The 22,768-nt window shown below is 47.6% G+C and overlaps 1 protein-coding gene across 2 annotated transcripts in view; it reads left to right on the forward strand.

Annotated features, from left to right (window-relative positions):
* Positions 1–16,729, forward strand: part of COL15A1 (collagen type XV alpha 1 chain) — a 106,839-nt gene extending 90,110 nt beyond the window's left edge. For both annotated transcript variants that reach the window (XM_084791459.1, XM_084791458.1), the window contains exons 30-40: positions 1,839–1,919; positions 2,377–2,426; positions 2,854–2,946; positions 3,551–3,695; positions 7,842–7,906; positions 10,314–10,442; positions 10,564–10,623; positions 11,255–11,314; positions 14,002–14,187; positions 14,407–14,522; positions 15,692–16,729. In XM_084791459.1, coding sequence (XP_084647585.1) covers positions 1,839–1,919; positions 2,377–2,426; positions 2,854–2,946; positions 3,551–3,695; positions 7,842–7,906; positions 10,314–10,442; positions 10,564–10,623; positions 11,255–11,314; positions 14,002–14,187; positions 14,407–14,522; positions 15,692–15,905 — 1,199 coding nt within the window. In that variant the 3' untranslated portion in view covers positions 15,906–16,729. The remainder of the gene's footprint in view (positions 1–1,838; positions 1,920–2,376; positions 2,427–2,853; positions 2,947–3,550; positions 3,696–7,841; positions 7,907–10,313; positions 10,443–10,563; positions 10,624–11,254; positions 11,315–14,001; positions 14,188–14,406; positions 14,523–15,691) is intronic.
* The last annotated feature ends 6,039 nt before the right edge of the window (positions 16,730–22,768 follow it).

A 22,768-nucleotide genomic window follows, 5' to 3' on the forward strand; every position in this document is an offset into this window, starting at 1 on the left:
CCTCCCAAGAGCATACAGAGAGGGGCAGCCATAAGAAAGCAGCAACCCCCCCCCCCGCCTTGTCACACAACATCTGGTTTATGATCAGAGAATTGAAACACAATTTAAACAAGAGAAAGACTTTATCGGCAATCCCCTAGCAGCTTGGCCATGTCACCTAGTCTGCTAGGTAGAGGTCTCCCTAATGGTGTTTTCTGCATTTTCTGTCACTTTGGTTGCCAAGTCCAGGCCATGTTCTGACTTAGTGCTCAGACTTGCTCCGAGGCCCCTTCCTCCTTGGTGCCAGGTGAACCTTGTTTCTATGGGATTTTGTTGTCATTTGATACAAGATTTCCCTATGTAGCTCTGGCTGGCCTGAAACTCACTATGTAGACAAGACTGGCTTCAAACTCAGAGATACACCTGCCTCTGACACCTGATAGCTGGGATTAAAGGGGTGATTGCCACTGTGCCTTTGGCTTATTTTATAATAATTCTTCTTCTTCTTCTTCTTCTTCTTCTTCTTCTTCTTCTTCTTCTTCTTCTTCTTCTTCTTCTTCTTCTTCTTCTTCTTTTTCTTCTTCTTCTTCTTTTTCTTCTTCTTCTTCATCTTCTTCTTCTTCTTCTTCTTCTTCTTCTTTTTCTCCTTCTTCTTCTTCACCTCCTCCTCCTCCTCCTCCTCCTTATTATTATTATTATTATTATTATTATTATTATTATATTATGATTTATGGTATTTGGTGGTGGTGGTGGTGGTGGTAGGCCTGGGTAGGAAGGGGAGCTTGGTTTGCCTTCTCAGATCATCAGGTCATCAGGTGTTCCCTGTCCTATGAGGTTCCCATGGAAGGAGGGGCAGGCAGGAGCAGAACTTCTTGGGGGCGCTAGGCCTGGTGAGAGGTGGTATTCCATAAATACTCAGGGTGTTGCTCTTGCCTCTCAAGGGAGTACCTGTGGTTGCCTTCTCGCCATGTTCTTCTCCTTTGCTACTGGCTGTGGCCTCAGTGGGAACCTACAGGCCTCTGCCTCTGTCCTTAGTCTCTGGTTCTGCAGCATCAGTGGCACCAAGGGCCATGTGGTGTGCGACCCTAGTGGGTCCCATCACACCTTTGGTGCTCTTGGTCCTCCTCCTACATTGAGGAAGCCTGCGCCTACAAACCTTAGGACACCGTCTCTAGACTAGAGAACACTGGAAGATTTATCTGCCTCACTTTTTAGGGTTCGTGGATGAGGAGGTCTCATATCCACTGTTAGCCCTCACCAAGGGGAAGGAAACACTGCTTTTCTTTAAGCCTCTATCCACAGGCCTCTATCCTATGAGGAGTAGAGGAAACGGTGGGTGTAGAAGGTCAGCCCCTCAGACTCATTGCTTCCTGCCACATCGGGTGGCATGTGACCCGCTGTGGGTGTTCTTTCCCTCAGCCAGCCAGTGAATGACTCAGCCCCCTTAGCTGCACTGTGTCATCACCCCTGGGAAACTTATCTCCTCCTCAAGATACCAGGCTGCACAGGCCCAGGGGATATGAGACTGGGGACTGGGGTGGCATTGGGTCTCAATTGGTATTCACAAATGGTCCCAAGGGAGTGTGAGGCCAGTCCCTTCTTGGTCACAACAGCCCCTGATGGGCTCAACACTTAGTTCCTCTTCTCTGTGGCAACACTACATTACCATGAAGTGGGTCAAGCTCTGGAGACCTGTCTGCACGGTCCTGCTGTCCTCCTCTCTTGTCTACCTGTTGGCTTCTCAGTGGCCTCCTGCTCTGATGGATTTTGCTAAGGGGGTTAGTTCAAAAAGTTGATTTTCCACAACCTATTTTTCTTTTTTCTTAAACGTGTGCATATGTGTGTATGTTTAATGACAGGTGTTAAAGGAGAGAAAGGGTCCTGGGGTCTTCCTGGGTCAAAAGGAGAAAAGGGGGACCAAGGAGCCCAAGGACCACCAGGTAGGTACGCCTGCCCTCGCTCTAGGCTTTGCCAAGTCAGGCTAACTACACAGCCACCCTGCCCACAAGCGCTGTGGGTTCTGATGAGAAGGCTCGACATGTCCAAAGCAGAATGTTGTCAAGGGGAGTCCAGGGGCTGAGGCTGAAGATGCAGTACTTGCCTAGTGTGCTCAGGACGCTGGCTTCCTAACCCAGAACTATAGGCTGGGTGCAAGGGTGACTGACTTCCTAATGTTGTCCATATGGCACAAAGAGAATCAGGGGCTTGCCCAGGAGCTTATAGTCCCTTTGTAGTCAGACCTTGATGAGGATGGAGATACCCCGTGCCTAGTTTCAACCCTAATATACCAGCACAGTGTCACTTGTATTAAGAGATAACCACAGTTACTAACTTGGAAACTCTTTGAAATCTGTGCCATTACGACGGTGAACTTACAAAGCATTTCTTCTTCTTCAGGCCCTCCGGTTGATCCAGCTTACCTGAGATATTTCCTCAACAGCTTGAAGGTGAACATTCATTACTGAACATTTGGTCTGTTAGCCTAGTCTGCTGGCCATTGCTATGACTGACTACCACAGGCTGGGTAACTTGGAGAGAAGAACGGTTTCTCCGGCACACGGTTCTGGAGGTCTAGTAACTATACTGCTTGGGATTCTATAGAGACAAGAGGCTGTGCAGGGACCACACAGCATGACAGCACAAACATGGCAGAGGGTTTGCTTCTGTAGCACGGACACTCACTAGATCATACATTACTCCTTTAACCAAAGACTTCACCTCCCGGTGCCAGCAACATACGAGTTCTGGAATGACATTCCCAACAGGTGGAATGTCCTGTTTCCAGTGCCCCCCACTGAACCTGTAGCAGCCTCAGTTTCCATAAGAAATGGCTCAGGCCAGTCTTCCTGCAACCTCCCATGGTCTCTCTTTCAGGGTGAGAGTGGAGATGCAGCCTTCAGAGGAGAGCCCAGCAACAACCTCTTTGTGTCTGGGCCTCCAGGCCTCCCAGGACACCCAGGCTCGATTGTGAGTAGTGATTCTTTGGGGGACTTCTGGCTTTTCCTATGCCTGCCCCCAATGTGAGTAGGTGATTTTAGAGTTGAAATTGGTGATACAGGTGCTGGAGGCAGGACTTGGGGGTGAGCAGGCTTCCCTCATATGTGGTTGATTGACTCAGCCTTGAGAGCTGCTCAGGCTGTGTGCATTGAGTGAACCCCCAGGCACCATCCATGAACAGAGCTATCAAGAGTGAGGGGCTATCTCAGGGGATGAATGGAAGGTGCCAGCAATGTCTTTAGAAGGACTCTTTGGCTCTCCCGATGTTTCACTGAAGGTAGAGCTTACCCACAGGCCTGGTCTTTGTAGATGGGAGTGTCACCCAGCCATGAGAGGAGATCAAGGTTTGCCCCAGGTTTCTGACCTAACTTGACTGAAGCTTGAGGCAAGTCCTCTCCACTCTGAAGGCCAGACTATATCTCCAGGTCCTCTGGATGCCTGGGCTCGCTGGTGTCTTTGGATCCCATATCTGGGCTGCTGCTCGCTGGGCCTGATACCACCTGGAATTAGTGGCTTTTACAAACATCCTCATGAAAGGAGCGATTTCTCCATGACTATGTGCTTGTCTTAACAGGGTCAGAAGGGAGAAGCTGTTGTCGGGCCCCAGGGACCCCCGGGAACTCCAGGCCTGCCTGGTCCTCCTGGCTTTGGGAGACCTGGTGCTCCTGGACCACCAGGACCCCCTGGGCCACCAGGACCTCCTGCCATCCTGGGTGCAGGTTAGTACTGAGTGGCGCCTCGTTCCTCCTGCCTCCACGTTTGTGCTCAGGGTGGCACGCTTAGGTGACACACGTTAAAGCCTCTGTGTAATGGATGGCTATGTGCTGGGTGGAGCCTGCCTTCCTTTCTTCTATAAGATGGCTATAATTCAGATATCATAACACACAACACTCACAGTACTGAAGCATGATGATGTTGTTAAGGTTCATCCATGTTGTAGTATGTTTCAGTTCTTCACTCCTTTTTTTCTGGCCAAATAATATACCCGTGTGTGTGTGTGTGTGTGTGTGTGTGTGTGTGTGTGTGTGTGTTATATACACTGTGTGTGTTATATACCCTATGTGTGTGTGTATATGTATATATAATATATATATATATAATTTATCCATCTGTTGGTGGTATTTGAGTTGCTTTGATTTTTCCAGCTGTTTGTATAATGCTACTCATGAACACTGGAGTCTGAGGTTTTGTATAAATACAGCCTCAGTTCTCTGGGGCACATACAGAGTGAAATCTCTGGGTCACTGGGAACTCTCTGGCAGACTAGTCTCCAGAGCAGCCTCAGTTTCCATTGCTTCCATGGTACGGAAGGGTCCCAGCCTCCCCTCATTGTCACCAGCACCTGTGGTTACACTGTCTCCATCCTGATGGCTGTGAGGTGCTAGCTCACTCTGGTTTTTCTGAGTTTCCCTTGTGAGTAATAATGCTGAGCATCTTTTCGTATATTCTAGTTGGAGAGGAAAGGGTTTATTTGCCTTACACTTCCACACTCTAGTCCATCATTGAAGGAAGCCAGGACAGGAACTCAAACAGAGCAGGAAGCTGAAGTCAGGAGCTGATGCACAGGTCATACAGAGGTGCTGCTAACTGGCTTGTTCCCCATGGCTTGCTCAGCCTGCTTTCTTATAGAACCCAGGACCAGCAGCCCAAGGTTGGCACCACCCACCATGGAGTGAGCCCTCCCACAATCACTTGCTAACTAAGAAAATGCCCTACCAGCTTGTTTACAATCTGATCTTATGGAGGCATTTTCTTGACTGAGGCTCTCTCCTCTCAGATGACTTTAATTTGTGTCAGGTTGACAGAAAACTATAGAGCTCACTGAGTGAAAGACCAGGGTTCACTGTCATTCTTGGGGTAGAATTCCATTCAGCCCTTGGAACTTCTACGGTGAAAGTGCAAAAAAATGAGTCTGCTGATCATTTTACTGCAGTTTCCTGCTAATTCAAAAAAAAACTAACAGTGAGGCCTGGGGAGGAAACTCAGCCCATGAAGTGCTTATCGTACTAGCATGAGCATTCAAATTTTCCAACACTTATGCAAAACAGTCAGGTGTTGTGCACACTTATAATCACAGTGCTGGAGTGTCGAGGACAGGAAGAACCCTGGGGCTCACTGTCAGCCAGCCAGGCCTAATTGGCAAGCTCCTGAGAGACCCTTTCTTAAAAACAAAAAACAAGTGGCACCTGAGAGAGACTAACACGTGAGGTTGTCCTCTGGCCGCTACATATCCTGGGTATATGTGCATGTGCAAACACACACACACACACACACACACACACACACACACACACACACACACACACACAAAGATGACTAGTAGCCTCATTATCATTTTATAGCTAGTAAGTGGTGCCCTCAGGATCAGAGCCCAGACACCCTTAGCTCCTATGCTTTTCCTAATGTGCATATTGTGGACATTCCATGATGGGCAATAAAGCTGAGCATCCCTAGTCTCAAAAGCTCAAAGTTGGAAGTACTCCGGTACCCAAAACCTGATGAGTATCAGCATGATGCCACAGGTGGAAACTCTGTATCTTAAAAATGTTTATTGTCTAAAATTATTATTTAAAAAATTGAGGGCCCAGGCTTTCTCTGATGGTAAGGTGCTTCTCTAGCATACAAGAAGCCCTCAAGTCAAGCCCCAGAGCCACACCAAAATTAATAAATAAAATACAAACTTGCTTATTACTTATTAGCTTTATTCCCAAGATAAATCAGGTATATGTAAATATTCTAAAACTTAAAAAAAAAAACTCTGAAACACACCTTCATCCAGTGGCAGCAATAAGTACAGGGGTGTCCCTAGCTGGTTGCACTGGCATGAGCCAGGTATAGTGGAGCACACCTGGTGAAGACACACAGAGCCTAACAGGGATAGCTTTGCAGAGTGTGGCCATGAGGTTGGCTTTAACATGGCCTTGGCTCTCCTGACCGAACACAGAAAGAAGGCTCAGATCAGGGGGATTGCTGGCTGGAAGGAGGGGCTTTGCAATCAGCCTGTAGCAACTGGAACCCAAGACCAGCTGGAACCTAAGACTACACCATGTAAGGATGCTCTGGCCGTCTCTTGCCTTCTCTTTGTGTTCCAGCTTCATGCTAGCTCTGCACAGACCACACCCTCAGCACAGAGGGGAAGATGATCGCTGACAGCTTAGTGCTTCCACTGTGAGCTGGAAATCATGAGCTTCTTTCTCCACTTTAGTCTGAAATGTCTCAGGATAGGGCCGTTCCAGGAAAAGATTCTCATTGGCCTGTCTGGAGCTGGGTGCTAACTTTGGACCAGTCATCTGTAGTCAGGAGGTAGCACCACTTGAGAACACAGTAGCTATTTCTGTAAGGGAATGGTTGTGGGTGCGGAGGGAAAGACTTCAAGAGAAGGCCATAAGGACTTTGATCTTGCAAAGAAGGGTGCTGGGGAGATAAAACCAGATGTGGCTACAAGGCCTTGATGGATGACTAGGCGCTGCAGGAGGTAAAGAGGGTTGGCAGGGCGAATGCAGGATGCAGAGAATGTTGTCCACGGAAGCACCACCTCAGGCAATCCAGACACCTTGCTGCATTGGCCAGGGATCACCTTTCACATAACGCATGACAACTCACCATTTATAAAACGCGTGCACAGACACAATCCAAATTGTCTTCCCAGCAATGCTGCAGGGAGATGGAGTGGATGTTATCATAACTCCAAGGAGGCAGACACAGAGGCTTAGAAAGGATTTAGGCCTTGGTCAAGATCATTCATGCTTGGGAAACACACGGCTGGAACCCAAATCCAAGTCGTCCCCTGACCCAGTTTTCACTGGCCACTTACCACCTATGTGTGGACATTCAAGTCCTGTGTTGGAGCCAAAGACTTGCCTGCAGTGTCCTGAAGACTCAATGGAGCTGTTTTCTAGGACTTACAGAGACATCCTTTTATCTGCCAAGAGCTTTACAGATGCTGAAGGGGATGGGCGTAGAGAGGCAGACGAAAAACAAAGGGGGGAAATTCAAATACTTATGTGCTTGCCTGAGGCAGGGGCTTTTCAATTGGAGGCTCATGCTCCCTCATTTTTTTTCCCCTTGAGATCAGTATGGCACCCTTGAGCTGTTTTATTTTTTATTTTTCTAAGACAGAGTTTCTCTGTGTAGCCTTGGCTGTCTTGGACTTGTTTTGTAGACCAGGCTGACCTTGAATTCACAGAGATCCGCCCTCCTCTGCCTCCTCAAGTGTTGGGGTTACAGGCTTGTGCCTGATGCCTTGAGCTGATTTTAGGGGTCCTTTGACACTACAAGAACTGAGAAACCCTGGGCAGTTTGCAGTGTGCACTCCTAGCCTGAGATGCCCTGGTTGTCACTCGCATGCCGGGAGAATGCTGCAGTAGAAGGGGTGTCTGCTGGTGTCACACAAATGACTTTTGGGAGCTTGCTGCTTCCATTAAATGTACGGCTGGCTATTGGCAACCTGGTCTTTTCCTGGCCCCAACACCAGTGCTCCTAGGACCACCAACCTGGTCTCTTCCCACAGCCCAGCCCTTTCTTTTCCTCTTTGTCGCCCACTTCCTCATGCTTTGTCTCTTGAATAAGTGTTGAGTCAGGGTATTTTCAGGTACGTGACAGAAAATTTGACTCAAACTGGCTTTGACAAATAACCACCAATGTGATTTACTTAGAATCTTGACAAGTCCTGGCCACAGCTTCATCCAGGGTGATGGTGAAGAATTTCAGCCCTTCCCCCAGGCCAGGCAGTATAGCTGTAATGTCTTGCACAGGTGGATAGCCATAGTATGGAAGAGACTCTGAGTGCCCCGTCTTGGAGTCAGCAGGGACCCCTGTACCAGACTCTATGCCTTATATAACTTCTCTCTTTTGTCTCGTCCCAGCTGTGGCTCTTCCAGGCCCACCTGGCCCTCCAGGACAGCCAGGACTCCCTGGGTCCAGAAACTTGGTCAGTATCTTGGGTAGTAGCCATTCTACGTTGGATAAGTTCACTTCAGACTCTGGCCACAGTGTTTTGGTGGGGGGGGGGGGGTGCTGGGATCCCTTTTATTTTGAAGTTAGAACTCTGCCAGGGGCTGGAGATGTACTGCAGTTGGTAGACTGTTTGCCTAACATGAAGAGGCCCTTGGTTTGACCTCTAGCACCACATAAAATCAGGCATGGTGGCACGTGCCTCTTGCCCTAGCACTTTGGAGGTAGAGGCAGGAGAATCAGAAATGCAAGGTTGACCTTGGAAAATACAACAAATTAGAGGCCAGTCTTGGATAACAGTAGACCCTATGTCTAAATGAATGAATAAATAAATAAGCAAATAAGGAAAGAAAGAAAGAAAGTTCCATGATAATAGAATGTGCCATTCCACCAATAGTAGATGATCATTTATTTCCTATTCAGATGACTTGTTCACCAGAGAGCTACAGAAAACAAAATGACTCATAGAGCCTATGAGCCCAGTTGTATTCTATTTTTAAAACAGCATGCACACATGTGTAAATAGCATGTGCACATGTGTAAACAGCATGTACACGTGTGTAAATAGCAGCACAGGTGCTTTGCTAGTCGCACTCGCCCTGGGCTCTCTAGCTGGAACATGGCACATGTGCATTCATTGCCCCATGGTGCTGTGCACTGCAGCGGGTATGGCTGCCCGGGGTGTTACAATGTGCAGAGAGACAGACAACGCCTACCAGACGGTTAGCAGTCCTACTCTTTGGTGGTTACTGGGTTTCATTCTTAAAAAGATTGACTTCCAAAAGACAGAACTGTCTAGGAGATGACAAAATTTGGCTATTCGGCTACTTTGGGAGAGTTTCTATGCCATTTTGATGGATATTATTATCATCAAAGTGAGATAAGGTTTTGTTGTTGTTAGGTTTTTTTGTTTTTATTTTTGTTTTTTTGTATTTTTTTTCTCAGTTTCAGTGAAACTCTCAGCTGATCGTTCCTTGAGCCTTGGTGCTATTCAGAATAATTTTTGCAGCTTCAGCTTCCTGAATCTGCTTCTAGATATGCTAAACGGCTGCCATTCTTATTTTAGGCAACTTTTGAGACAGAGACGCTGTACGCCCCCGGTTTTTAAACACATATTTAATATTGCAGCCATCCAGCTAGACTGAAGACTAAGTGTGCTAAGTGTAATTGCCCACTTGCTTGCATTTCGTATCCGAAATGAATCTGAAAGTCACCAAGGAATGTGAGATGATGCCATTAGGCAATGTAGATGCTACTACAGAGCTGTGTTAGAAATCAATGCAAGTGGCAAAAAAAAAAAAAAAAAAAAAAAAAAAAAAAAAAAAGCAATATACTGATGATTTTGCTAAAAACCAAAACTCAGCAAAGACAACTCTGTTGTTACATCTTTATCTTCACAGAAAATTATCATTTGTGTTTTTATTCATTTTTTTAAAATCATTTAGACTTGTAGTTCAAAGCAATGCATGTTTTTGTTTCATGGAAAAGCACTCCCTTCGCCAAGCATGGTAGCTTACTCCTGAAATCCCAGCACTCAGGCAGCTTGATGCAGATGGATTGTGAGTTCAAGTCGTGTCCTGGCCATAGTGAAAACTCATCTCAAAAAAACCTAGGGCTGAGGAGACAGATGAGTGCGTAAAGTGCCTGTGACACAGGCGTGGAGATCCCAGTTCAGACAGCCAGCATGCACTTTTAAAACCATCTGTAACCCTAGTGCTAAGGGAGTAGAATCAGAAACAAGTGGTTCACCAGAGCTTGCTGGCTGGCCAGGGTAGCCAGTCGGTTAGTGCCGGGCTCAGTGAGTGACCCTGGCTCAAAAGAGAAGGTAAGAACAAGTGATAATGGAAAACACCATGTCTACCTCTGTCACCTCCCTACACACACACACACACACACATACACACACACACACACACACATACACACACACACTCACACACACACAAACACTCATACTCACACACACACAAATATACATACTCATGCACCCTTACACATACACACACACTCTTACACACAAACACACACTCTTAACACATACATACACTCGCATATGCTCACACACATATACACACATTCACACACACACAGAGAGAGAGAGAGAGAGAGAGAGAGAGAGAGAGAGAGAGAGAGAGAGAGAGAGAGAGAGAGAAGCCAGGGTCTGATGATGTAGCTCAGTGGTAGAGCACTTGTGGTAGGGCACTTGCTTAGCATGTGCTGGCCCTGGGTTTGAGCCAAAACCCAGAAAACAAAGTTTATTAGTAAAATAGCACTGTCTAATGCAGCAGCCCCCTTTTCTCTATGTGGGGTTATGTATAGAAGGCTGGGTGCATCCCATTTTGCCACTGCTTGGTAACGGTTTGGAATGTAAAATAATCGCACAGGTCACGGCACTCAGCAACATGGATGACATGCTGCAGAAAGCACACTTGGTCATAGAAGGGACATTCATCTACCTGAGGGACAGTGGGGACTTTTTCATTCGTGTCCGAGATGGTTGGAAAAAATTACAGGTAATTCTTAACCTTCCTTATAGCCCTTTCCCCTCCAAACACCCTCTAACATAAACAACCCCCACCATTAGTTTTCTGTCTTGGAAGCTGTTTCATTTGCAGCGTGCTCCTTCTCTTCCAGTTGGGGGAACTCATCCCCATTCCTGATGACAGTCCCCCACCACCGGCACTTTCCAGAAATGTGAGTAGCTCCCCTGCCTGCTCCCTGAGCCCCCACCCCGACTCCCACCCCCACCGATGGCCCTGCACCAAGCTTCCCCCCCACCCTCGAGACAGAATCCTTTTCTCCATCTGCCCCCCCCGCCCCCCCCCCCATTCCTCCCACACTTACTTATTTTGAGACAAGATCTCGCTAGTAGTCCTGGCTGGTGTGTGACTCACAGAGACCAACCTTCCTCTACCTCCTGAATGCTGAGGTTAAAGGTGTGTGTCACCACACCCGCCAGGTGTAAAAGAGCATAGGCAACTAGCATAGTCTGTCATTGAATTCTATTGCAACTCTTTAAGGCTACTACCATCACCCCAATTTTCAGATTATCAAACTGAACCTTTGAAGAAGTGAGCATGTTGGCTTTTAAGCTGCGGTCCTCTGCTTCCCCAGCACAGATCTTAAAGATCTTGAGGACGCTCCCTCTTTTCCTAATGACTTTTGTGTTCGGCCATCAAAGGCCTCCCACTTAAGAGTCACAGTTAAAGGCAATGCCCAAATATTTAAAGCATCGTGCCAGGGGGCATTAGACTCATACCTCGTTGTCCTCTGGAACAGGTTGAATGTGTGTTCATACTTTAACCTTTCCTCTTTCACGTCACAGCCGCACCAGCCGCAGCCTCCACTGAACCCCATTTTAAGTGCCAATTATGAGAGGCCTGTTGTAAGTACAACTCATACACTTCCTTTGCAGATAATGAGTGAGTGCCCATAAGTGCTTGGTGTCTAGTTCTTTTTGTTTTTTAGGACTTATTTTATTTCATGCATATAAGTGGTTTTTGTCTATGTGTGTGTATGTGTGTGCCTGATGCTTGTGCACATCAGAAGAGGGAATCATATCCCTTCTAACTGGAGTTACAAACAATTGTGAGCCAAGATGTGAGTGCTGGAAATTGCTGAACGCCGGTCCTTTGCAAGATCAGCCAGTGCTCTCCAGTCCTGATATTATAGTGCTTACCACCCAACTGCTTAAAAACTAGCCAGGAAGCCAGGCACACTTCCAGAGTAAACAGTTGTATCACAGCGTTCTAAGCTGTTTGAGTGAGGCAAACCCCAAGATGCTGGGGTTACCAGGAAGACAAGGGAAGTCACTCTGGAGGACCTAAAGGACACTGGAGTTCAGGAGTGAGTCAGGCAAGGAAAAAGAAAAGTAGGAATTGAGGTCAGAAGGGACGATGGATCAAGGGAGGGTGGGGTATGTGCGCTGATCCTTCCTGTGCCCCACTTCAGCCTGCTCAGAGGAGTAGATTTTACAGAAAGGAAGAGATCTGGGCTGCACAAGTCAACAAGAGCCAGAGCTAGGGAGTTTCACCCTTTCCTGCAAGTGGTGGGAGCTGCTGATAAGTTGAAAGTGGAACAAGGGTATGTGGTAAGATTGGGGTTTTGAAACGACTTTGGTTTGAGCACGCAAGTGGTGCTGTTTTGAAACGACTTTGGTTTGAGCACGCGAGTGGACTGGAAAGCGCAGAAGCAGGGGTGCAAAGCAGTAAACTGGAGAAGAGGGCTAGTTGGAGAAGCATGAAGAGATAGGAGAAGCCAGTTTGGTCACCTGCTGCATGTGCGGTCATGAGAATGAGATTAAGGATGACACCCAAAGTCAGACTGGGGGTGATCCAATGGTCACAGGCTCCAAACCAGGCATCATCTGACATAGCGGGGATTGCAGACTCACCCCACTCTTTCACTGGTGTAAATAAAGATCATGTCCCTGTCACTCTGGGGACTTCATAGACCTTGACCAGAGGATGTACAGCCAACCTGGGAGCTTTGGTCCCTGCTCTCAGTCACTTTGCTATTTCCACCGACCCCTTTGTATAAGAGTTTCTCTTCCTGTCCCAGTCTAGCCTCAGCCATGCAGACACAGTACACATGAGCTTGTACACAGCGCCCGGTTGCCACTGCACCGTCTTGTGTCCTAACTCTCTTACCTTCTGGCTGCAGAGCCCAATTCATCTAAGTCAGTTCAAAGTCTCCATGCTGTATCTTAGCCCAGTTATTCATTTCCACTCCAAAAGAGAGCATCCAGGGGATAGGGTCAAAGGCCCAAGGCCTTCAAAGAGCAAGGCTCAAGCCACACAGCACAGACATATGCTTTGTGGGATGTTGACACCTCCAGAGAAGACCTCGGGTTCAGCAGAGTAAGTCTGAGGTGGCCCCAGGACACCCAAGATAAAGTGGGAATGAGGGGGTAGGCTATGAATGTCTGAAACCTTCCTGGGGACCTGCAGCAGAGCCATGGCCATTGTAATGGGGATGGTGGGAGTCCCAAAGGGAATTTGTGCAGGACAGAACCAAAGAGAAACTGATGGAAAAAACATGAGAGGCAAAGGAGAAGCCACTGGCTAGACAAAGAAAGGACAAAGTTCTTAGCAGTCAAAGGCTACTGGGGGTAGGGCACAAAAATGACTGAAAGGTGGATTTATAGGAGAGATCACAGGCTAAGAAGGTTCTAAGAAGTTGAGGAGCAAATGCTCAAGGGAGAGAGAAGTGAATTTAGGTAAACCTTCAATGAACCCCAAAAGAAGTTAGTAAAGTGGCTAATGGAGTTTTAAAGCAATATATTAGATTTTGGCGGGGGGGGGGGGAGGTTTGAGACAGAGTTTCTCTGTGTATCCTTGGCTGTCCTGGACTCCGTTTGTAGACCATGCTGGCCTTGAACTCACAGCAATCTGCCTGCCTCTGCCTCCCGAGTGCTAGGATTAAAGGCATGTGCCACCACGCCTGGCTATGTATTGGATTTTAAAAAAATATTTTAACATATTATATCTATTTGTGTGTGAGGTATGTGTGACTTTCTGGGGGGGCCGGGGTTAGGAAGAGGAGTGCAAGAGACATGCATTTGGAGGTCAGTGCCAACTTGTCTTTCCTGAGATGGGGATAGGGAGTGAGGCATTGAGTATCCTTGGGCTATGGACTGTGTGTCCATCCCTGAGTGGCTCCTATGATCAGCCCCTGATCTGCTCAGGAAGAAGAAAGGGCAGCCAGCGATAGCCGTGGGAAGCTTGGGATCCAGGACTTAGAAGCCACGCCTAGGACTGATCTGGGATCACGTCCAGAGTGCTCAAGCGTGGCCTGCAGGCTTGAACCAGATCTCCAAAAGGCTTTACTTGGTCCAAGAAAAATTTTACACCTTCTTTTTAAATATAAGAAAGACATCTCCACCCCAAGGGCTGTTCACAGAGATGAAATGAGCTCGCTGAAGTGCTGAGGCTGTCTTCACTGGGACGTGCATTTCCACTGTCATTACAGTTGCCTGAGAAGCCTCTGCTATACCTTGCAGCCAGAAGCGGGAGTTATTTCTCAGAACAGAAGGTGGTGGGGCTGCTAACTGCACTGTCTTACTCCTTTTAGCTGCACCTGGTTGCTCTGAACACACCAGTGGCTGGGGACATCCGAGCTGATTTCCAGTGCTTCCAGCAGGCCAGGGCCGCGGGCATGTTGTCTACCTTCCGAGCTTTCCGATCATCCCACTTGCAGGATCTCTCCACAGTTGTGAGGAAGGCAGAGAGATTCGGCCTTCCAATTGTGAACCTCAAGGTAAAGACAAATGCTGTTGCCACTGTGTCCCCAAGTGACCCGAGCGTTTGCCACTCCATACCATCAACCATAGCTCAAAGCCATACCTTGCTTCTTTCCAAATCACACTTCCCTCTTAGCTGGGGACTTCAGAGGTGACATCTGAAGCCTGAAGAATGAGCAAAACCCTAGTTGTAGGCCAATGGCATACAAATTCTAATGTGTCATTTGTCTTCATAGGGTCAAGTGCTTTTTAACAACTGGGACTCGATATTTTCCGGTGATGGAGGTCAGTTCAATACGCACATTCCGATATACTCCTTTGATGGCCGAGACGTGATGACTGATCCCTCCTGGTAAGTGCAGGCAAGGGCCCTATTATGTGGCATGACAGGTGTTTTCAGGATGTGTTCTAACATCTTTTATCAGCTACGCCCCCCCTGGAATACTGCCCATGAAAAGCCACAGTGAGGTAGCTGAGTCATAGGAAAGCCATGACCTTGGAACCAGAAGACCCAGGTCTGGTAGATCATGACAAGACCTGGGCAAAGCATCTCACGCTGTAAGCCTCAGTGCCCTTGCCGGTCAGATGAGTAGAAAATCACAAACATACAACAGGACAGTTGTGCACATGACTGTGGGTAAAAACACAATAGTCAGTAGACAGTGACCTCATTCCACATGACCCCACAGCTTTGTCCTATAAATGGCATCCTGAGTCTTTGAAAACAGTATATATTGTTTGAGAATTTCAGTGCCTGTGCCACAAGACATGTGTGGACGCACAGCAGTACACCTACATGGCACCTACACTTTAAGGGGCAATAGATAGCTGGGGCATAGAAGAGACATTTGTTTTTGAGGTTGGGAATCCAGAGTCCTGTAAGAGGAGGAGGCCCCTAGGAAGTAAAGGAGTCCATAGATCTGGCTGTGAAAGAGGCTACTGAAGAAGTGGCCCCAGGAGCAATGGTCCAGATTTGTGAAAAACGAAGGATGCCATTGGGAAATGACTGCAAGTGAGTATGGCTGGAAATAGGGAGCTGGTAACAGCCACAAGGCTAAAGGACGTGTTTGGCATCGGTCTATGGGTTATGGGTGAGGATGAATGGGTCTCAGTGTACTGTGCGTATGCTGACTCAATCACCAAGCTATGCCACAAAGAGTTACTATTTAAGGACTAGGGTGATGGCTCAGGGGTAAAGGCTTACCGCACAGGCATGATACCTAGGGTCACCTCCCCACTATTCATCCAATAGCCAAGTAGAGAGTGGTACGCATCTGTAACTCCTGCACCGAGTGGTAGCAACTGGTGGGTCCTTAAGGTTTGTTGGCCACCCAATTTAACTAAGAGACTTTCTGCCTCTAAACCTATGGTGGGGGACGATTGAGGAAGATATCCAGTTTGACCTCTGACCACCCCCCCCCCGCCTCTCCCCACAACTGTAAAATAAAGTAAAAAGAAATAAAGAGCTTCATGTTATTTAAAATGCCGTTTAAATGGTGACACTATAAAATTCCTTTCTAGGCCCCAGAAGGTTGTTTGGCATGGCTCCAACCTCCATGGCGTCCGTCTTGTGGACAAGTACTGTGAAGCCTGGCGAACCACAGACATGGCAGTGACGGGATTTGCCTCCCCGCTGAGCACAGGGAAGATTCTGGACCAGAAAGCTTATAGCTGTGCTAATAGACTAATCGTTCTGTGTATCGAAAACAGTTTCATGACAGACACTAGGAAGTAATAACCTTCCCATGATTCTTAAAGAAGTTTCTAATTTTTCTTTATGTGAAGAGTTGACACTGAAGTCTAAAATGTTGTAAATATTACAAGGTTGTTTTTAATATTACACATTTGTCAAAAGAGAAACCAAAGAAAACATACCTCAATATACTCAAAAGGAAAGACACAAGTCAAATCCAGTCCATATATTGGTGCTAGGTTCTGCAGGAAGCCCCCGCAGTGTGAACAATCCCTGACGTAGAGTAGGGCAGTCTGAAAACAGAGGCCCGCATAATTGCCCTGAGCTTTCCTCAGAGAGCAATTTCTTCCTTCCAACCATGGCTGTTGAGCATGAGATGGCCTTCGTGTTGGCTTACAAGGTCAGCTTTAGGCACATGGCCCCTTCTTAAGTTATGTGTGAACTGAGAGCTTGGAGAGTCCACGCACATCGGTCCATCGAGAGAGAGAACAAAAGGCCCCGCTTGTACTTTCACCCTCTGCCAGGCTTTAATTCGGTCCCCTCCCCTAAACTACTATTGCCCGTCATGCTGTAGAGCTTTGCATGTTTACCCAGTCATAGCTGAGCGTGGCATCTGTTTATGTAACTCCGACTTGCTGGAAAGTTAAAACTCTCGGGAAGAAACAGCACAGAATCATTCATTGCCTTCCCCTTGCTAGCCCTCCTTCCCACCCCCACCCCAATTTTGTGATTTCCGTTTGGCAGTCTTGAATCACGACTGCAGCTGAAGTGAGCTCGTCGGGAGTTTTCTGACAAATCTGTATCATTATGCTACAGACTTTGATATCCTTTTCCATGTAAGAATATAAAGACGTCTTTTCCAGGTGCTTTCTTCTGTTTCTCTTCTTTCCTCTGGGTCCTTCCGAGGCAAAAGTGGCCTGGGTGGGCATGAGGTGGGAGCAGATGAATCTGAATGGGACCTGAGCTCTGCTGTGGTTGCACCGGTGTCACAGTGCAGGACCTTGGGCTCTCCTGTCTCCCCCAGGGAGAATGGGTTGGACACATTTAGTAAATGTTAGTCACGAGGAAACGAGGTCCTCCAGCTCTGCAAAGTGGGCATCCTTTTAAACCTCCACTTTACAAATGAAGGAAGAAGAAAGAAAGGAAGGAAGGAAGGAAGAAAGAAAGAGAGAGAGAGGAGGCTCAGGGCCTTACTGGGTCCCGTCACATAGCTGGCATGTGCAGGGCTGGCTCAGGTGCCCAAAGTCTTTCCAAGGCACCACTGGATGTGGCTGCCTGTTGGGTCCCCTCTCCACCCCAAAAGCATGACTTTGTAAACATAACTAGTAGGCAAGAAGCACGCAGAGCTATTTCCTCCCATTCAGTGGGGCTGGCCCAGAAAGCCACCATAGTGACTGCATCCTCCGACATCCTCGAAGTAGGAAGGAAATTAAGAACAAAAACAAAACAAAATAAAACTGGCAGCCCAGAGCCTCCACTTCAGAATCCACAGCAGGAAGTGCAGTTAGAATCTTTCTAACTGAGTCACGAACTGAAAATGGCTACAGGGGAAAGCCCCAGGGGTGGATGAGTGAGGGTGGACACAGTGCCAAGTTCCAGGTAGGGAGTGCGTGGCTTAGATGGCAGTGGCGTGAGAAAGAGGACAAGACGATGCTGAGTCAGGAGGCAGAGGTGCCACCCACTTCAGTCAGAGCCCACAGAAAGGACAAGGCAGAGTAGAGCTGAGAACAGAAGCCAGGAAGAGACGTCCACCTCTCCTGACCCTAGGAGAAGATGGTGAGGCTTGGCCCCTCTTGCACGCACTGGAGCACCTACCCTTCCAGATGGAGTCCTGGAGTTACATGTAGCCCCATGCACTCTGCCTAACCATACAACCCAGTGCTGGCTGGTCAAGATTCTTGGCTGAACATCAGCCTCCACCTGGTCTTTCCTGTCACAAGCCAAAGCCCACCTGTCTAGTCTTCCTCATGGTCTCTGAGGCAAGCTGCACAGGCTCTTCTGATAGACCATGCTGTCATGGCCTGTGCCATCTTAGGAAAGCCTTAATCATGAAGTGTCCCCTCCCTTTCTTTCCCTTCTCTTCCCTTCCCTTCCCTTTCCACAATGCCACTGTGACATTCCCTAGACCTACCTACCTGGTGTCATACCCCTCCTGCTGGATGGCTGGTGAGCTTCACATCTGAAATTTGACACTCAGCTGGCTAAATTATAGTGGCCAAAGGGTCTCCAAACTTTCACTACTCGTTTGCCTGGAAGTCTTGGAGGTACTAGAAGGCTATTAAGCCAACTCTCATATTTAAGGGCAAACATGGGAGGGAACATTTGTTGGGCATTGCTAATAACTTCTGTAAACTGGAGGTCTTTGGGGGTACTCTAAGTATGGACCAAAGACTTTCAGATATCAAGCCTATGGCTTCAGGCTTCTGGAATCTTCCATCCAGCAATAGTGCCAGAGGGACAGAAAAGGCTGCCAACCCATGATGGGGGAGGGGATCGGAAAGAGCAGATCCCATGAGGAGAACAACTTGGGAGGGACAAAGAAACAAAATAACTGGGCAGCTCCTGTGATAGGGCTCCAGCCAGTACCAAGAAGATCTGCAGAATCATATGTGGCCTGAACAGATCTAGTAAAATGAAAAAATGGGTCACAGGAACCACCCTCTGGTTTCCAGTATCCTCTGGGTCCCATTCGTGACTGAGTGCTGTGTCGCTTGAATCTGAAAAAGATAGAAACAGAATGGTGGGGACTCAGCCTGGCTGAGTACTAGTCAAGGTTCAGGAAAACAGAAAGTAAAAATAAAAAGAGGAACGAGGTGGTTCATGAAACCACAAAGTGGGATGGTGAATGCAGACTTCAACGTGGCAATGTAACACTTGGGTTGGGGTCACCTACCCATCTGGCTGGCTGGCTGGCTGGCTTCTGCTTTTCTCTGTCTACATCTCCTTCCTTCAAAGCAAAGACAAGCTGCCTCCATGGGGCAGGGGTGACTGCAGAGAGCTTCAGGCTTGCATTCGCCTCTGCTAACGAAGAGCACAACCGCAGAGCTGAAAGGCTTCCTCTCCCTCTGAGATTATATCAGCTCCTAAAAAACGACCGCTATTGGCCCCACTTGAGTTGGGTGTCCAGAGTTGTGATGGGCAGTCGGAGGTGATACATACAGAAAACCAACCAACCAACCCAAACAACAATAACAACAAAAACTTCCTTCATCCAAAATGCCTAAGGTTTTTTGAAATAACCAGAGAATTGAGAAGATCAAAATACAGATCCATCAGGCCTGGTAAGAGGCATGGAGTGGTGTGGGCGTGGAAGAGCAGGCAGTCGTGATACCACGGCAGCCTTGAGTTCTATGATGAAACATCTAACGTTTATCCTACAACGAATGGGCTAAGCATAGCCAGAAGATCTGAAGACAGGGAGAGATGGCATCAGCTCCATGTTTGTTAATTGCATATTCACTCAAAAATATCTGGGACAACCATTTTATATCCATGGGCATGTTTCAATATGGAGGCGCAAACATAAACGATGGCTCTATTTTTCAAGTCCACCAACCCCGCCCCCTGTTTTTCAAGATTTTAAACTTAAAATATAATGACATCATTACCACCCATCCCTTTTCCTTCCTCCACCTCCTCCCACAACCCCCTCAAGTTCCTGGCCTCCCCCTCTCTTATTGTTGTTGTGTGCATAAAGAGATAAACACAACCCAACCGAGCCATTTCTAATGTCACAGACTGTTCTGAATTCCATTTGCATCCCTCAGCTCTCAGGAACCCGACAGTTGGGACAAATGTATTGTCCCCATCTTCCTTAACCTAGCAGCTGGAGAGAGACTTTTCCGGTTACTTCTGAGCTCTTGAGTCACCAGGGAGCCAAAGAGCATCTTCAGAGCCCTTTAATGGCCAGTGACTGGTTCCCCCGTCTTGCCTTCCATATTGTCCTCTAGTCTTTGCCTGGGTCTGAATTTCGCCTCTGCTATTTGCTGCCCACGCATCACTGTCAAGTTCTTCAAGTTCCTGGACATAATCCCTGCGCTTAATGCTTCCTTGCAACTCAGGGTTTGCTTTGACCAACAGGGAGGCACACGAAGTACCCTTTGCTGGATGAGCTCACTGGGAATGCTGGGAGTGCTGTTTTAGCCCAAGCAAGCACTTCACCAGTATGCCTGCCATCTGTGGCCTGTGCAGGTGTCTCCAGGAGGGGCCAAGTTTTCTTCCCCCAGAGGTGCTAGACAGTATCTTCCAACTCACCTAGCTCCTATGTGCATCTTCAAGCCCAGGACTGATTCACCCTGTCCTCACTGGTATTCTCCTGACTGCTGTTGGTGAGTATCCACTGTCCCTTACCCTAAATCTCCAGCTGCCATGCTTGTCACTCCTTTTTCCCACAATCCAGCAACTAAAATGTTTTTTGTCATCTTTCTCTGTAGAGCCTCTAGAACTCATCGCTGACACTGGGGCTAGATTCCTTTGGGTTAGCAGGGACACATGTCACACTGTGAAACAGACCTCCTATCCCCCCTCCCCACCCACCCACACACACAACATGCTTGCCCAGTCCCTTCTTTTTTCTCCTTCTACATTTACTCACTCTCTCTGTGAATGACACCACCATCTAGCCGGGGCCTGGAAAGTCATTTATTTACTCTCTCGTTCAACAAATATTTGCATTATTTTCACTTGATGCAAAGATATCATATATACGTTTGATGTGTATATAGTGTGACATTTCAATACTACATGTGTAAAGGTCAGACCAGGATGATTGACATTCACATCTCCTCAGATACTTATCATTTCTTTGTGTTGTAAACCTTTGAAATGTTCTTGACTAGCTCTTTTGTTCAGCAGTTGTTGATCGGGTTGTCGCTTTAGTACCCATCACATTAAGAAACTCTAAGGATCAAGATGGGAATGCTTGGTCCCCAGCCTGTGGCACTATTCTAAAGGTTGTAGAGTCTTTAGGAGATGGGGCTGGCTGGCAGATAGGTCGCTGGAGGGTTGGCCTTTGAGCCATGTGCCTCTGTCTCGTGCCTCTGCTGCCACAGATGGAGCATGTCTAACCACCATGCTTCCCCACCACAATGGACTGAAACCTCCCCAAGAGTGTGAGCAAGGGAGGGAAAGGAAGGTGTTGTGTTTCCAAGGAAAGTGACAAGTGGATCAAACCAAGTGGACCTTCTTAAATGATAGTGCATGCCTGTAATCCCAGGACTCAGGGAGGCAGAAGCAGTCAGATTGCTGTGAGTTCGAGGTCAGTCTGGTCTACAGAGAGAGTCTAGGACAGGCAAGGCTACACAGAGAACCCTTGTCTCAAAAAAAAAGATTTATTTAATTTTTATTTCTGTATATGAGTGTTTATCTCTCTGTATATGGGCAAGTGTATGCAAGCAACCATGGAGGGCAGAAGAGTGTTGGATCCCCTGGAGCAGGAATTACAGGCAGATATGAGTTTCCCAATGTGGGTGCTAATGTGGGTGCCAAGGTGGTTCCCAAGGTGGGATCTAAACTCTAGTCCTCTGCAAAACCAGGAAGCTTTCTGAAGGCTGGAGCCATCTCTCTGTCCCCTCATGTTGATCTTTAAATGTCTAACTACCTGGGCTTTCTGAGTTTGATGCATGTGGCTATCTTCCTTTGAGCTCGAGCTGTGCTGGCTTGCTCTTACCTTCTGCAGCATTGCTGCTCTTATCTCAGAATCATGTCTTCCTGGACTTTAGCTTCCTCCTTAGCACATTCTTCATACCGGAAGAGACAGTTTACCAAAAAGCCAGCTATTCTACATCAGTCTGATCTGGTCCCTCCTTTAAGGGGGCACATTTGTAAGCATCTTATAAAGGGGAAGGGCTCCCCTTAAGAAACAAAACAGGGAAGGATGGCAGGGCATAAAGTACAGCTAGCCGTTACTGTGGGTAGCTGGCTTCCACTCTCTGCTCAGGACTCAGACTTGTCTTCCAGAACCTCGGTTTCCACAGAACAAGGGTGCTGTGGTATTTACATATTTGTGGATTCAGCTTAAAATGGCTGCAGCCATCTTGAGTTATAGCCACCGTGGTTGCCCCTGGTTACCCTAGTCAGTGTTTCCCCGCATCACTTGCCAGCACACTATAATGAATGGCTCCACCCCAACCACTTATGGAGCTTTTCAAGTGAACCCTGTTTCCAGAAAGATTCCTGAATCTTCCATAGGTCTTAAGAAAACCTGGGTATGTTCTATCCTGGATGTAGTCAACTTTGACCTCACTCACAAATCTACCCTCTTTCTGACCCAAATTTTGGGGACCCAACTGATCATGCTGCCAGCAAGGACCATATTTCCATAATTAACATAATGGTTAATAAAGTGTTCTCTTTGATCCTTGACCTGTCTGTCTTTCCTGCCTTCAGTCTCAAGTGACACAGGGACCAGTCAGTATACTAGGGTTAGGCTTTTCCAGAACAACAGAGGAACTCCAATTGTTACTGAAAAGAGTGGGCACAGGGCGCAGGGTCAAACTCTCGCTGGCCACACATAAGCAGAGCAGGCAACTCTCAGGGCAAGAGTTGCCCTTACAGGAATTTAAGGTTTATGTGTGGTGCATGAAGCCTTGTTATATCATGTTCAGTCTGACAGGAAACCACTCAGGTTTGATTTCGAGATAACAATCTGAGATTATAATACCTTTGGGTGGGGGAGGGGAGGCAAGACAGAGTTTCTCTGTGTAGCCCCGGCTGTCTCACTCTGCAGACCAAGCTGGCCTCGAACTCAGAGATTCCTCTGCTTCTGCTTCCTGAGTGCTAGGATTAAAGGCGTGCACCACCACGCCCAGCACAACAGCTTCTTAGAACCTCACTGAGATGAGAGGACTGAAGGGAATAAAGTGGTGGAGGAGGAGGAAGGGAGGAGGAGGAAGATGTGGTACAGG

The sequence above is a fragment of the Acomys minous genome, assembly GCF_964271855.1.
Source record: "Acomys minous genome assembly, chromosome: 1".
Taxonomy (NCBI): Eukaryota; Metazoa; Chordata; class Mammalia; order Rodentia; family Muridae; genus Acomys; species Acomys minous.